The following is a 15404-nucleotide window of genomic DNA, read 5'->3' as shown; positions in this document are numbered from 1 at the left end:
TGCGTTAATATTGTACTTGCAACAGAAACAAAACACGTGAACTTAACATAACCTCAGCAGAGCGAATGTACAATGTGACAATATGATGCGTGTCTAAATACATATCCATTGTAAAGTATTGCCTTCTGCGGACAGTCTCTTCAAATATGTATATAATGCATAGCAATTTGGAAGTTGTGTCCTAATCGCTTGGGAATAGTACGGAGAATAAATTCAGTCGAGCCAGTAGAACAGCAACTAGCAGAATTCAGATGTCCACTTTCGATAATTATGTCCATTGCTAAATCTTTTTTATTTTTTAATATGCTTTAGTCACACATTTTACCTTCAAATTTCGAGATGAAGATTACGGATTATGTGTTGCGAAGTTTTAGGGTTGCCAGGACGTTTCGGGAGAATTCGCAGAAAGTCAACTGTGTGGACTACAGCCCAAACGGGGAGAGCGCAATATCTAGTAGCGACGACGACTCCATTGTTTTATATGACTGTCAGGAGGGAAAGTGAGAGCATATTCTTTTTTTATTTTATTTTTTATTGATGCTTATTGCATGCTATTTTCTACACGTGCACAAGACTGGATATAATACACGTTTTGTCTGTGAGGCCTATTTTCTAAGGTCAAAACTCAAGTCTCTTATAGATTTCAGTTGTGGGAAAATGAATTGAAATTGTTCAGCAAGGAGTCATAAAATCGAGTACTGAATATATACATTTTGTATGTTGTATACATTTTTCAAGCATGCAAAGTCCTCCACGTAACATCAGTCACCTTTCTCTGTCGGGCGTGCTTGTGTTATCTCCTCAGACCCATACGGACCCTTTATAGTAAGAAGTATGGGGTGGACCTTATCCGTTACACGCATGGGAATGCCAATACAGTGGTCTACAGCTCCAACAAACTGGATGGTAGGAGCTCACGGAACTAGTTTAATCAACATACTGGTCAAGTAAACATTTTCTTGTGTGTGTTTTCGCTGGTTTTAACCTATGCTGGGTGCAAAGGGCCCGAGAACAACATAATAGGCAGATTCTACGAAACTGTAGCATACAGCATTGTGTGTGTGTGTCCGTTTTACACAAGCATCTCCTCATCTCTGTGACTCATGCAGATACTATTCGATACCTGTCTCTCACTGACAACAAGTACATCCGCTACTTCCCTGGGCACACTGATAGGTAAGACAACACCACATTAGTGGGATTTATACACTTTCGAGGGATTCATGCCTTGATTAAATACTGTGTGTGTGTGTGTGTGTGCGTGTGTGTGCGTGTGCGTGCGTGCTGTCAGGGTTGTTGCTCTCTCCATGTCACCAGTGGATGACACGTTTATCTCAGGCTCATTGGATATGACCATACGACTATGGGACCTGCGCTCTCCAAACTGTCAGGTGAGTAGCCTCTACAAGAACACTGTCTTCAAATGAACCTAAGATGAAGTTACGTCACAGATATTTTATATAACGTAACAAGCTTTTACGTTTTGTCTCAGGGTCTCACTAATCCTCTGGGGAAGCCTGTCTGCTCCTTTGATCCCGAGGGCCTGATATTTGCTGCCGGGGTGAATTCTGAGGCGATTAAACTGTACGACCTGCGGTCTTTTGATAAGGTAATGCTTTGAAAATTGTGCAGTTTGCAGTGTAACATCTGTTCATGGTGTGTGTGTGTGGTTTACTGTAAAAAAATGTTTGATGATCAAACTCAGTATGAGCTGTGGAGTTGAGGACATGACGTCTGTGCTGTTTTCTTGTGTCCAGGGGCCCTTTGCCTCCTTTGAGACCCAGTTTAGCCGCGCCTGTGAGTGGACTGGGCTGAAGTTTAGCAGGGACGGCAAGCAGATTCTCATCACCACCAACGGGGGTGCTATTCGCATTCTGGATGCCTTCAACGGATCTGTGCTGCACACTTTCTCAGTATGAGAACTGTTATAACGCTGCAACAAAAAATCCAACATGTATATTCACATCTGCCAGTCTCCACATAGCTCACAACAGATACATTACTTTGACTGGCAGTTTTAATTGCTGGCCCCTTTCCTCCGAGTCACACACCTTTACAAAACCAATCCTTCACCTGAACGGTTGAGTTTCCCATGGTGTAGCTCTCAGCAACTGACCAAATGTCCCGTAGTCACATGACAACTGAGCTCACCACATCAAGTCTCCTCCGTAATGCAAAATAAATAGCTGCATTACACGTCATGGATTTAATGTTAACAAATACCCACAAAAAGCTTAGACTCTATATTTGAACCTCATGTTAATTATTTGACTGAATATTTGTAGTATAGAGCCAAAATAAGTAATGTTTCTTAATTGTCTGAGTAAATAACGCTGGCACTGAAATTGTATGTCAATGTAATTGTGTATCTCAAATTCTGGGCATATTTACTTATTAAATGTGATTCCGATTAATGTAACGTCTGTTTTTTTGTGCTGTGTGTTCTCTAGGGTTACAACAACAGTAAAGGCATTTCATTGGAGGCCTGTTTTACTCCAGACTCAGAATTCGTCATGATCGGTGAGCCCAAACTTTGAATCAATCAAAACCATTTGTTTATAAAGCCCTCTTGACATCAGCAGTTGTCGCGAATGCTTTTCCAAAACACCCGGCCTGAATTCCCGGCATTGGAATTTGGCAAACTATGATGTATTCTTAGAATACAGTCTTAAATCTAATCAGGACTGGATTACAAAATCAACAGGAAGGAAATGAGCCAAGTGGTGAGTAAGAAACTCTGAAGATCTGTTAGGGTGGCCGTTGGGTTTTTTGTTTCTCCCATGTCCAAAGCCCTTTGTTGGCCATTTATTTAGTTCTGAAGGCCTAACTGTCATCATGTCCGGATTATGCTACAGGTTCTGAGGACGGGAGAGTCCATGTGTGGAGCACTGAGAGTGGGATGAAGATCGCTGTTCTGGATGGGAAGCATTCAGGGCCAATCAACACCTTGCAGTTTAACCCTAAATACATGACGTTTGCCAGTGCCTGTTCCAATATGGTGAGACACACACTTTCTTCAGTCTAAACAACTCCATTGGGTAACTCAGTCCTTATACACCCATCCTCCTGGCCACTGCAAACCTCTAGCACTCAGTCTCTGTCTCTCTCTGCAGGCTTTCTGGCTTCCCTGTGTAGGAGACTGATAAAGGGGTTTGGCCATAGACACCAGCTGTCAATCATTACTCAGGATGCCTGACTCCTTTCAAGTACATTGCATTTTTACAAAAATGTTTTTGTTGTCGTCTTGTTTTTTTAAACTGTGAGCATTTCCGAGCAATGTGTCACAATGTTAATAAGTAGACAGTTTTGGACTGTTATAATTCAGTGACAAATCTCCATCTGCTGCATTTTATCTGCTAATACATGTTCTATGTAGTTTTCAGTATTATGTATTTTGTACTGTTTTCTAAAAGTATTAAAATGTTTTCATGTCTAAGTTGCATGTCCTTAAATTGTGTGTGTGGGCGTGTGCGCGGTCGCCTGTGCTAGGAGAGCGGGCCTTGGCTGAATAATGTATAGAACCTTGGACTGTGTATCACAGCTCACTGAATAATGGATGATCCCATCACAGGTAACCTCACAGATACACACTCATCTTTCTCTCACCACCTGTGCATGCGGGTGTCACTCTGTCTTTCTCTTATACACAAGTACACACACACACACACACACAAGCACAAGCAGACAGATTCATTATAGATGACCCTTGTGTTTTTTGTACTTGGTCTTTATTCAGTCCATAAGTACCAACCATTCAAAACCTCACCATTCATGCCTCTATGACATAATGCGTTTTATAAACTGAGTGGTTTGAACCCTTTTAATTTTTTTATGTAACCATTAATTCTGAGGAGTCTATTCAAGTGCTCCCAGCGTATGGAGCGGAAACACACACATATACAAAATACTCCAAATAATTCCATTATTAACAACACAGTGCACAGAAAAGACAAATACACATTACTATATTTACTGAAAAGCAAGTGCGTTCACCTGAGAAGAGGTGGGCCACCATCCTTTTGAACTGTCCTACAGACACCAAACCGTGAATTCTGATTGCCGTAAAACCATGAAACTATACCTGAGACTATACTTTTCCAATTAAGTTGTTAAAACCAGTAAAGAGCCTCTGTGGTGGTTTATTAGCAACACCACACTACCAGCTGTATCCAGGCACTGCATGGTTTTGAGCATAAGGACATTCTTTAGCCATTGTACATTACCACACCCCCTTGTCTTTTTGCCTAAGTAGTCCTAAGCCTGTGTCTGGGCTTATACTATCATTCCTATTCCCACCTGTTGCCTACCTTTCCATGTATAGTTTGGTCAACATTTAAGCAGGTATACTAGCTTAAATCAAAAGGAATGAGTTGTCATCCAAGAATAAAAGTGTCTAGCTCTTCTATATGAAACCGGGTCTAAATTCATTTCAATTCAGGTTCGATGTGCAAACCAGGGGACAGCTTTATGCGGGGTGTCGCATTTCTGTGACCAGGTGGCTGGAATTTGAGATCTCTGTTGTGTCCATGTGTCGAACCGATCCGGTTCACATGTGAATGAGTGATAAGGTCATTGTCGATGACACGGGGACAGACATCTAACAAAAGATAGAGACCTAACGACATAATATCTTTCAGTTGTGGATTTCTGAACGAGAACGAGCCCGGGCGCCTAGTGTGCTGTGTCACTTATCCCGTGCATCGTAGCGCGTCGTTTGAGAGATCCCACTCCCACCAAGCGCTGCAAAGTGGTTGTAATTGATACGTGAAGAATTTTAGATCAGTGGTTAAGGTGGCATATCCGCTGACAGCTGCGTTATTACTCATCTGCCACTGTTCCGCGGGTCTGATTTCAAGCATTTGGGATCCCCCAAGTCAGCCTTGGATCGTTTCTGTCTGGAAGTTGGTTTGGCCGAACTGTCTACTGCCAGAACGGTGTCAGCTGAGCAGCAACAGAAGGATTACACGGAGAGGCTGAAGCTAGAAGACTACTTTTGATGAGAGGATTTTGAAACACCAAACGGGAGCACTAAACGATGTCGCACCAGACTGGAATCCATGGTAAAAGACGCCGCACATGTTAATGAAATTAATTAAACATTTCTTACAAATGATAATGTGTATTTTACTGAGGTTATTGGTTATTACTGGCACCTATCGCGCAATTGTGCGTAAAAGTTAGTTGTGCGTAAAAGCTCTCCACTCTCGTTCCACTGTTCCGAGTTTTAGACTTATGACTGTTGCAACAGAATTCTACGTTCTGCAATACAACGGTGTCTTTGCATGTGATTAACTGTGATGGTTATTCATACACTAAGGGGAATTATATGCCGGCTTGTGCTATTCAGCTGCTGGGTGACACCTCAGCGCCCAGTCATTGTTATTGGAAACTTTTTAAATATCTTCAATTTTGTCTGTAAAAATGTCGTAGGTTTATGTTGCATATTGGCATATTGACCTGTCTGACAATGACAGGTCTACACCTCGGGTTTGCAAAATACCACACTAGGCTTTAGCCTCTTTTATGACTGTACATTATTTCTGCTATATGGCAATTATAATAATACCCAAATATTAAGGCATATTCCTGAAGGTATTGAACAGGGAGGATATTGAAAACCCTTTACTTTTATTAGATGTGTATTAGTATGTATCTATGGGGATGGGTAATATGTTTAGAGTAACTGGAGCTTGGGGGAGGAAGCATACACTACCCGCTCTCACCTGGCTCACTTGATCCTACATCATTTATGAGACTGCTGCTTTTGGTGAACCATGGTGAAAGAAACAGGGGTACAGTCAGTTCCTTTAATTAGTGAGAAACTCATTAATAGGGTAATATCCAATATAATGGGCTTGGCATGTTGAAAAAGGCTGTCTACCCTAGCCAATATTGACTGGTGTGGGATCAGGGTTGTGTATAGACTGTGTTATCTCATCATGTATGGTGTATCTTTGTGAACCCCATTTGTCACCTAAAGTGATGCCGTAAACGTCTGGCAAGAGATTAGAATTTTCTATCCAGTCTTAAGTTCTCACCATTCCATCTAATTTCTCTCTCTCATTCTATTGCTCTATACCTGTCCCTTCCCATCTCTGTCCCGTTCTTTCTCTCATTTACCCCTGTCCCTTCCCTATTTCCTCTAATTGTAGCATCCCATGAGCTGAAGGACTTCCTGGCCAGGGCAAGGGGAGGGACTATCAGAATAGCAAAAATTGTCATCAGAGATGGTAAGCATTGTGTGTATAGTATAAACCTTATGTGAAGTCTGAAACTAAGACTGAGTAAAGAGCATACAATTTAACCCTCTTAACCTGATCCACTGGGAACTGGCTTGAGCTTAAATGTGGAGACAGTGCTCAAACTGAGAGCATAATGTAAGTGTATCTCTGTCTTGCCTTCCAGAGGAGCTAGTGCTAGACTCATTCAGAGAACCGGCACAGAGCTGGGACAAGGATTATGACCACTTCCTTCTTCCTCTGCTGGTGGCCCAGAAGCCCTGCTACATCCTTTATCGTCTTGACACCCAGAATGCACAAGGTTATGAATGGATCTTCATTGCCTGGTCGCCTGATCAATCACCAGTACGTAATACAGATTAACTGTAATGTGAATGTTTATGAAATGTAATGTCTTGGATACTTGACCATGACCATTTACCCTTTGATTGCATTGTAGGCTTGCAATACAATACAAATAATTGGAATAAGTTGATTTGAACAGTTTGTAAAAATGTTCGGTCAAACATGCAAATGCACTGACAATGTTCAGTATTGGTTACTTGTCTGCCACACCCACTGTAGGTAAGGGAGAAGATGGTGTATGCTGCCACCCGTGCCACACTGAAAAAAGAGTTTGGTGGAGGCCACATCAAGGATGAGATGTTTGGCACGGTTGAGGTCTGTGGAATCATCCAAACTCTTTGATTTTACTTTAGACTATTTTAATTTGCTTGTGGGTGTGTCGCTGGGTTTGACCCTATTCTCTTAGAACAGGCCATGCCACATTGAACAGACGTGTTTAAAATGGGTGAAACACCAATATAAGTCAGTGACGCCTCGCAACAAGTCAACCTAATCAAAATGAATACTAACTCTAATAGTGGCTTAATACTAACTCAAATAGTGGCTTAATACTAACTCTAATAGTGAGTTAATACTAACTCTAATAGTGAGTTAATACTAACTCTAATAGTGAGTTAATACTAACTCTAATAGTGAGTTAATACTAACTCTAATAGTGAGTTAATACTAACTCTAATAGTGAGTTAATACTAACTCTAATAGTGAGTTAATACTAACTCTAATAGTGAGTTAATACTAACTCTAATAGTGAGTTAATACTAACACTAATGGTGAGTTAATACTAACTCTAATAGTGAATTAATACTAACTCTAATAGTGTGTTAATACTAACTCTAATAGTGTGTTAATACTAACTCTAATAGTGAGTTAATACTAACTCTAATAGTGAGTTAATACTAACTCTAATAGTGAGTTAATACTAACACTAATGGTGAGTTAATACTAACTCTAATGGTGAGTTAATACTAACTCTAATAGTGTGTTAATACTAACTCTAATAGTGTGTTAATACTAACTCTAATAGGGGCTTAATACTAACTGTCAGGGCTGAGGCGAAAAATGAGGAGCAGGAGACATGGAGTCTTTTTAGAAACACAGTTTTGTAAAAATGCAGAAGCACTGACTCACAAACGGTGAGACAATAACACACACAGACAGGGGAAGCAGAGGGAACATATATACTGGAGGGAATGATTAGAATGAGGACCAGGTGCGCTAAACAAGACTACAGGTGAAATGAATAAATGAGGTGGGCGGTGGTGTTAGAAGACCTGTGACGTCGATCGCTGGAGGGGGAGGAAAGGCAGCAGAGGGCACAGTCGTCACAGCACCCCCCCCCCCCCCCCCCGTTCCTCCGGGCCGTACCCCTCCCACTCCATGAGGTACCACAAACCGCGGGCCCAGCTTCCGGCAGGGCAGGCGGAGGGGCAGGTCCTTGGTCGAGAGCCAGACCCGGTCGCCCGGATGATACACCGGGGCCTCCTTGTGGTGGCGGTCAGCGAAGGTTTTCTGGTGGCGGACAGCGAGCCGGAGGCGAGCCTGCACAGGCTCCCACGTGCCTGCGGCTCGCCGGAACCAATCGTCCACTGCAGGGGTACCGGTCTGGCTCGGTGTCCAGGGTGCCAGGACCGGCTGGTATCCCAGCATGCACTGGAATGACATCGACATCCCCGTGGAGGAGTGGTCAATGCGTGTTCCGCCCAGGGCAGGAACTCCGCCCACTTCCCCGGCCGGTCCTGGCAGTAGGACCGGAGGAACCCACCTCTTGATTAACGCGCTCCACCTGCCCATTAGATTGGGGATGGTAGCCCGAGGTCAGGTTGACCAAGACCCCCAGGTGCTGCATAAATGCCTTCCACACCCTGGACGTGAACTGGGGTCCCTGGGGCACCCCATAGTGCCGGAAGACGTGTGTAAACAGGGCCTGCGCGGTCTGTAGGGCTGTGGGAAGGGCAGAGGCAAGAGGTGGCAGGACTTTGAGAATCGGTCCACAGCGACCGTCCTGTCCTGGCTACAGCAGTCATGTAGAATGCCCTTCCTCTGGTCCCCTATTCAGGCAAGACTATATACTCTGTTCTCTATTGATGGGAAGCATTGACAAAGGTCAGGGCCTGTTGACCTCCATACACAAGCACACTGCACACTGCACTTAGCCCCTTATAGGAGCACACTGTCCTGGCTACAGGAGTCATTTAGAATGCCCTCCCTCTGGTCCCCTAAACAGGCAAGACTATATACTCTGTTCTCTATAGATGGGAAGCATATACAATGTTCAGGGCCTGTTGAGCTCCATACACAAGCACTCTGCATATGCCCCATACATGAGTGCCCTCTCCTGGCTACAGGAGTCATTTAGAATGCCCTTCCTCTGGTCCCCTAAACAGGCAAGACTATGTACTCTGTTCTCTATTGATGGGAAGGGCCCATCAACGACCCTATTGATTGGTGGTATGGCCCTGTGAAGGGTGGAGGAAATCAACGGACAGGTGAGACCATGGTCGTTGTGGAATGGGTAAGAGGTGCAACTTACCCATAGGTAGGTGTCGGGGTGCCTTACTCTGGGCGCACACCGAGCAGGAAGAGACGTACACCCTCAAATCCTTGGCTTAAGTAGGCACCAGTACTTACCGGCCAGGGCACGAACCGTTGGCCCGATACCAGGATGACCGGAGGAGGGAGATGTATACGCCCAGTAGATGAGCCGGTCACGGACAGACGGAGGCACATACATGCAACCCTCAGGGCACGCGGGCGGAGAGGGCTCATCACACTGCGCTCGAGCGATGTCCGCGTCCAATTCCCACACCACCGGTGCTACGATGCACGACGCCGGTAGTACGGGAGCATCATCCACTGGCCTCTCCTCCGTGTCATGCTGTCGGGACTGCGCGTCGGCCCCGACGTTCTTACTCCCCGGACTGTATGTGAGAGTAAAAACAAACCGGGAGAAGAACATAGCCCACCTTGCCTGGCGAGGGGTCCAGGTTTCGGTGGTCCGTCCAGATGAGGGAAGAGTGTTTAGCCCCCTCTAACCAGTGCCGCCACGCCGACAGGGCTCAAACCACGGCCAACAGCCAAGTCTTAATTACTCTCCGCCGCACTGAGCTTCTGGGAGAAGAAGGCACAGGGACGGAGCGTGTTACGACTCCCCGTCCGTTGGGAGAGGATGGCACCGAGCCCACAGTCGGACACGTCCACCTCCACAATGAACTGGAGCGACGGGTCGGGATGAGCCCATCCACAAACACCCGCTCTGCCTCCGCGGTCCATCACAACCGGGTCGCCCCCCCCCCTTCAGAAGGGAGGTGATCGGAGCCGCGACCTGGCTAAAGCCCTGAATAAACCTACGGTAGTAATAAAAGTCATTGTACTCCCTTAACTGTGGTCGGAGTCGGCCAATTACGCATGGCGTCAATGTGATGCTCCTTCATAGCCACACCTGCGCTGGAAAAACAATACCCCAGGAAGGACACAGACGACTGGAAGAACAGACACTTCTCGGCCTTCACGTACAGGTCATGCGCCAACAGTCTAACAAGCACTTTGCGCAACAACATGCTCAGCTCGGGTAGCCTTGTACATCAAGATTGATCGATCGATATTCGATATACGCTACCACGCCCTCGCATAACATGTCCCTGAACACATCGTTGATGAAGGATTGAAAGACTGATGGGGCATTCATCAAACCGTACGGCATCACTAAATATTTAAAGTGGCCAGAGGTGGTGCTGAAGGCTGTCTTCCACTCGTCCCCCTCCCAGATACGAACAAGGTTAAAGGCGCTCCTGAGGTCTAATTTGGTGAAAAAGCGGGCCCCGTGCATCTTCTCCACCTCCGCAGAGATCAGAGGAAGAGGGTAGCGAAACGGGATGGTGATCTTGTTCAGCGCCCTGTAATCGATGTACGGGCACAAACCACTTTTCACAAAAAAGAAACTCGAGGGGACCTGTGACTTGGAGGGCCTAATGTACCCCGAGCCAATGGAAACCCAAACACCTAACTTGACACTTCCGCGACGACCCCGAAAGACCCTGACTAGACCAAGAAACGACGGGGTCATGGAGGGACAACCAGGGGAAACCCAACAGGACAGGGAACGTGGGAGAGTCGATGACGTGGAAGGAGAGGGTTTCACTGTGTCGGCCGCCGGTGACCATGAGGAGAGGGATGCATTGGGTGACCAAACCCGACCCCAGCGGCCGGTTGTCCAAAGCTCTTACGGGTAGGGGGTTGGTAAGGACCTGAAGGGGAATGTGTGAGCGTAGAGCGAAGGACATATCAATGAAATTCCCAGGAGCGCCCGAGTCTACCAGCGCCTTACACCAGGAAAGCAATGGAAAACCGAGGAACTCAACAGGGACAGTGCACAGGGAGAGAGGAGAGGCAAGGGGTGAATGGGCATGTGCTACCTGGGGTGACGTGGAAGTGTTGCGCCTGTCGCCTCTCGACTCGGGGTAGGAACAGTAGTATGGTGCCCCCCAGGTCCATGGGGATGGCGGTGTCCAGTGGCTGGGGTGGAACGGGCGGGCCTCTTCCGGGACGTCCTCGGGCAGCCAGCAGATTGTCGAGACGGATCGAGAGGTCCACTAGTTGGTCGAGGGCGAGGGTCACGTCCTGACATGCCAACTCCCTCCGGACGTCCTCACGAAAGCTGCATCTTTAGTGGTCGATGAGAGCCCGCATGTTCCACCCAGACCCCGCTGCCAGCGTCCTGAACTCCAGTGCGTATTCCTGCGCGATCTCGTCCCCCGCCGTAGATGGAAAAGCCGTTCACCCTCCTCTCTCCCCTCGCGTGGATGGTCGAACACGACTCGGAAGTGGCGGAGGAATTTGGCGTAGCTGCCCTGGGTGGGACCCTCTGTGTTCCATACGGCGGTGGCCCACTCCAGGGCTTTCCCAGACAGGCAGGAGACGAGTGAGGAGATCTTCGGGGCGTCGGTCGGCTGCGCTCGGCTGGCTAAGCTCCAGGCTCTGCACGGCTTTGAAGACGCTGACCATTGCGGCGCCCAGGCTGGCTAGCATTGACGAATGTTCTTTCCCCAAATCCGCAACATCGGCCTCACCTTCGGCTCCTCCGTGCTCCATGTTTTCTTCTTCTTAGGGTGTGTTATTCTGTCAGGGCTGAGGCGAAAATGAGGAGCAGGAGACGTGGAGTCATTTTAGAAACACAGTTTCGTTTAGTAAAAATGACTGACTTGTGCTCACAAACGGTGAGACAATAACACACACAGACAGGGGAAGCAGAGGGAACATATATACTGGGGGGAATGATGAGGATGAGGAACAGGTGCGCTAAACAAGACAACAGGTGAAATGAATAAATGAGGTGGGCGGTGGTGTTAGAAGACCGGTTACGTTGATCGCTGGAGCATGCCTGCTGCAGAGGGCGCAGTCGTCACATTAACTCTATTAGTGGATTAATACTAACTATAATAGTGGCTTAATACTAGCTCTAATAGTGAGTTCATACTAACTCTAATAGTGAGTTAATACTAACTCTAATAGTGGAGTAATACTAATTCTAATAGTGAGATCATACTAACTCTAATAGTGAGTTAATACTAACTCTAATAGTGGGTTAATGCTAACTCTTATAGTGAGTTAATGCTAACTCTAGTAGTGGGTTAATACTAACTCTAATAGTGAGTTAATGCCAACTCTATTAGTAGGTTAATGCTAAGTCTAATAGTGAGTTAAAACTAACACTTCAAGTGGGTTAATCCCTGCATTCCCACTTTTTTTGCATATTGGAACATTTGACTCTCCTCATAGCATACACATTTCTACATTTTACTCGCCTCAAAGCGTACACATGTATCTACATTTGACTCGCCTCAGCGTACACATTTCTACATTTGACTCGCCTCACAGTGTACACATGTTTCTACTCTGTTTCGAGATCCAAGATCAGGTTAAAATGCTTACTAGAAAACACTCACAACATTCAGTGGACTAGAGCAAATCCATATGGTTGACTTGACAAACACTAGAGGCCAGGTTATGTGAAATTAGGTCTTGAACCTCATTGGGCCAGAACATGATCATGATTCCAGAGTGTAGAGGGGCTTTTCCGTCAGTATATCAACCTGGTATCACTTATGTAACGGTTTGATTGAGAGATCATATCGAACTCAGGGCAACACTGCTGGTCTCCGTGGCCAACCCTACCTACTTACTAAGTTGTGATTAAGGTAAATTAGGTTGGAGCACTCTGCTTTAAATATTATTTACGGATCACTCAGGCGTAGACAATGGTACAGTGGGTTACGAAAAATATATAGGTGTGTGTGTGACTGAAATACAAACAGAAGTAAAAGGAAAGAAACAGTCATGGCTGAAAGAAAAACAAATGATGACAGAAAAGAAAAGGCCCACCATTACCCCCCCACACACACCAGTCTTGGCCTTCATTCCCACCTCTCTCCAAAACACAGGAGCTCTCTATTTGTGAATAAAGACCACTGTATATGTCAGGATTGTTCCCTGAATCTGTGAATCACCCCCTGTTCCAGGAAGACTTGTGCTTCCAGGGGTACCTGCGTCACATGTCCTCGTACTGTACCCCTGCTCCTCTAACTGCAGCTGAACAGGAGCTGCAGCGGATCAAAATCACAGAGGTAAATCATTGGGCAAACGTATTTACCCGTCGCTAAGTTCCATGTGTATTACTGCTTTCATATGATGTAGGCTACTACTGGAAGATACCATTTTTATCTTTGTATGAGGTAGTTCATGCAGTCATCCATGTGTTGTCATTCTGAAATATGCCATCCAGGACAAAGTTGTTTGGGTAAGCTATTGTTTTTCTCTGTATTTTTATGTCTTTTTTTATGTGTTTATGTCAGTGTTTGAGCATCCGTCTCGGCGTGTGTGTGTGTGTGTGTGTGTGTGTGTGTGAGAGAGTGAGTGAGTGAAAGGGAGAAGGAGAAGGGAAACAAAGATGTCTGTCCATTTTTGCCCACAGGATGAACGTAGAAGGTTAAGCAACACTCCTAGAGGACGAGCAAAGGTGTGCCACTGCCTGTCATCTACAATTAGTATTGTGTATTGAACACACATTCCATTAGTGTGTTTTCACCTCTTTGTAATGATTTGCATCACTTTGTAAGGATTCAGCTTAGTAGATACTTGGGTTATTTTACTGAACCTTGTTTCTTCTGGTTCCTGTAATATGTTATTGATGGTTTCATGGGTGTATGTCACCCTTCACAGGTGACAATGGAGTTTGGTTTGGACAAAAGGCACCAAACTCTTACGGGCCTGGCATTTCCCCTACAGGAAGAGACCAAACATGCTCTACAACAACTCAAGCAGAAACGTATCAATTACATACAGCTGGTGGGTTGGCCTCACATGACAGTTAAATCTTTTACTCGCTTGCGTGCACTCCCAAACACACACACGCGCGCACACACACACACAGTAAATACACACTCTGTATTGTTGTTTTTGTGTTTTAGAGGTTGGACATTGAGAAAGAGACGATCGAGCTGGTCCACACCAACCCCACGGAGACACGTGAGCTACCCTACAGGATTCCTACAGACACGCCAAGATACCACTTCTTCATCTTCAAACACTCCCATCAGGGACTGCAACAGGAGGCACTGGGTCAGTATCACACGCGCACGCTCATGCACCGAACACGCACGCACATTCCCTGCAACGAGAAGGTTATAGGTTCTCTCTCTGTCTCACTCCCTCTCAGTGTTCATCTACTCCATGCCCGGATACAGCTGTAGCATTAAGGAGCGGATGCTGTACTCAAGCTGTAAGAACCGGCTTCTGGAGGAGGTGGAGAGGGACTACCATCTAGAGATCGCCAAAAAGGTGCCACAGCAGCACGACCTCCATGTTTGTTTATCCGCCTCAGGAGGGAGAAATTATCATATCACAGTCAGGAGGGAGTCTACACGTGTACTGGTCTTGTTTGTAACATTGTGATCTCTTTCCCCTCTTCCCCATTTCTCTCTCTCCTTGGTGTGTGTGCACGTGTGTATTTGTCTGTGTATTTCCGCCTACGTGTGGGTTTGTGCCCTTGGTCATTCATGCATGCATAAAGATAGAGATTGACGGCGGGGATGGGCTGACGGAGGAGTTTCTGTACGAGGAGGTTCACCCTATCGAGCACACTCTGAAGCAGGCGTTCGCCAAGCCACGTGGGCCGGGCGGGAAGAGGGGAAACAAGCGAATCATCAAGGGGGCTGGAGAGAACCGAGAGGAAAGCTAGAGAGTGACAGGGACAGGCTCGGATATGAACACACACGCCTCCATGTTTGCAAGCCTCTATTCCCCCCTTGTTATTTCTTCCCTGGTAGGCCTGTTTATGCTCATTTTAAAAGGAAAAGCTCAATCTAAAGGCCAGTTTATTTATTTTTTTGTTAAACAGCATCACTTTTATGGTTCCCCATTTTCCGCTCTCTCTGTTGTTACACCGCTGGTGCCTCGTCCCCAAACATTCAAAGACGCTTTTTGTCTTTCCCCAAAAGGCCTGAGACGTTGAGATGAAGGTTCAATAAAATACATTATTTTACATTATCTTCCAATAAAAACATGTTTTCTGTGTATTTAAGTTGTCTTCTCTGTTTTTTTGTTTGTTTTTGGAAACCAACTACAAGGAAAGGTCAAGTGTGACATAGAGTACATTATTATGTATGTGTATGCAGTTTACGTAGGACAGCGATAATCTGAACTGAGGTCAAATTATGTATGAGGAATATTTCTTAGAATAGGACCCAGGCCATGTTCTACCTGGAAAAGAAACTAAGTAGCATTGTCCGCCTGATAGGCATTCATATTTTCTTGTTTATCCTGTAA

At 45.8% G+C, this 15404-nt stretch overlaps 2 protein-coding genes across 3 annotated transcripts; both read left to right on the top strand.

The window, feature by feature from the left end:
• Positions 1-9: 9 nt before the first annotated feature.
• LOC105016858 (WD repeat-containing protein 82) lies at positions 10-3436 on the top strand. Its single transcript, XM_010880968.4, has 9 exons — positions 10-500; positions 806-906; positions 1110-1176; positions 1292-1391; positions 1493-1609; positions 1758-1913; positions 2451-2520; positions 2856-2998; positions 3114-3436. The coding sequence occupies exons 1-9, from the start codon at positions 340-342 to the stop codon at positions 3141-3143; spliced, it is 945 nt and encodes a 314-aa protein (XP_010879270.1). The 5' UTR covers positions 10-339; the 3' UTR covers positions 3144-3436.
• Positions 3437-4048: 612 nt separating this feature from the next.
• Positions 4049-15154, top strand: LOC105016870 (twinfilin-2). 2 transcript variants are annotated; one of them, XM_020055645.2, is made up of 11 exons: positions 4049-5060; positions 6153-6230; positions 6406-6584; positions 6804-6899; positions 13100-13204; positions 13363-13377; positions 13552-13596; positions 13800-13925; positions 14048-14198; positions 14296-14417; positions 14650-15154. In XM_020055645.2, exons 1-11 carry the CDS (start codon positions 5036-5038, stop codon positions 14815-14817), a joined length of 1110 nt encoding a protein of 369 aa, XP_019911204.2. In that variant the 5' UTR covers positions 4049-5035; the 3' UTR covers positions 14818-15154. The 2 variants fall into 2 exon arrangements, with proteins under 2 accessions (XP_019911204.2, XP_019911206.2); XM_020055647.2 differs by lacking the exon at positions 13363-13377 and having other exon boundaries at positions 4050-5060.
• Positions 15155-15404: the final 250 nt, after the last annotated feature.

The sequence above is a fragment of the Esox lucius genome, chromosome 17, assembly GCF_011004845.1.
Source record: "Esox lucius isolate fEsoLuc1 chromosome 17, fEsoLuc1.pri, whole genome shotgun sequence".
NCBI lineage: Eukaryota > Metazoa > Chordata > Actinopteri > Esociformes > Esocidae > Esox > Esox lucius.
The sequence above is the reverse complement of the archived record's forward strand: the minus strand, read 5'-3'. Positions and strand labels throughout refer to the sequence as shown.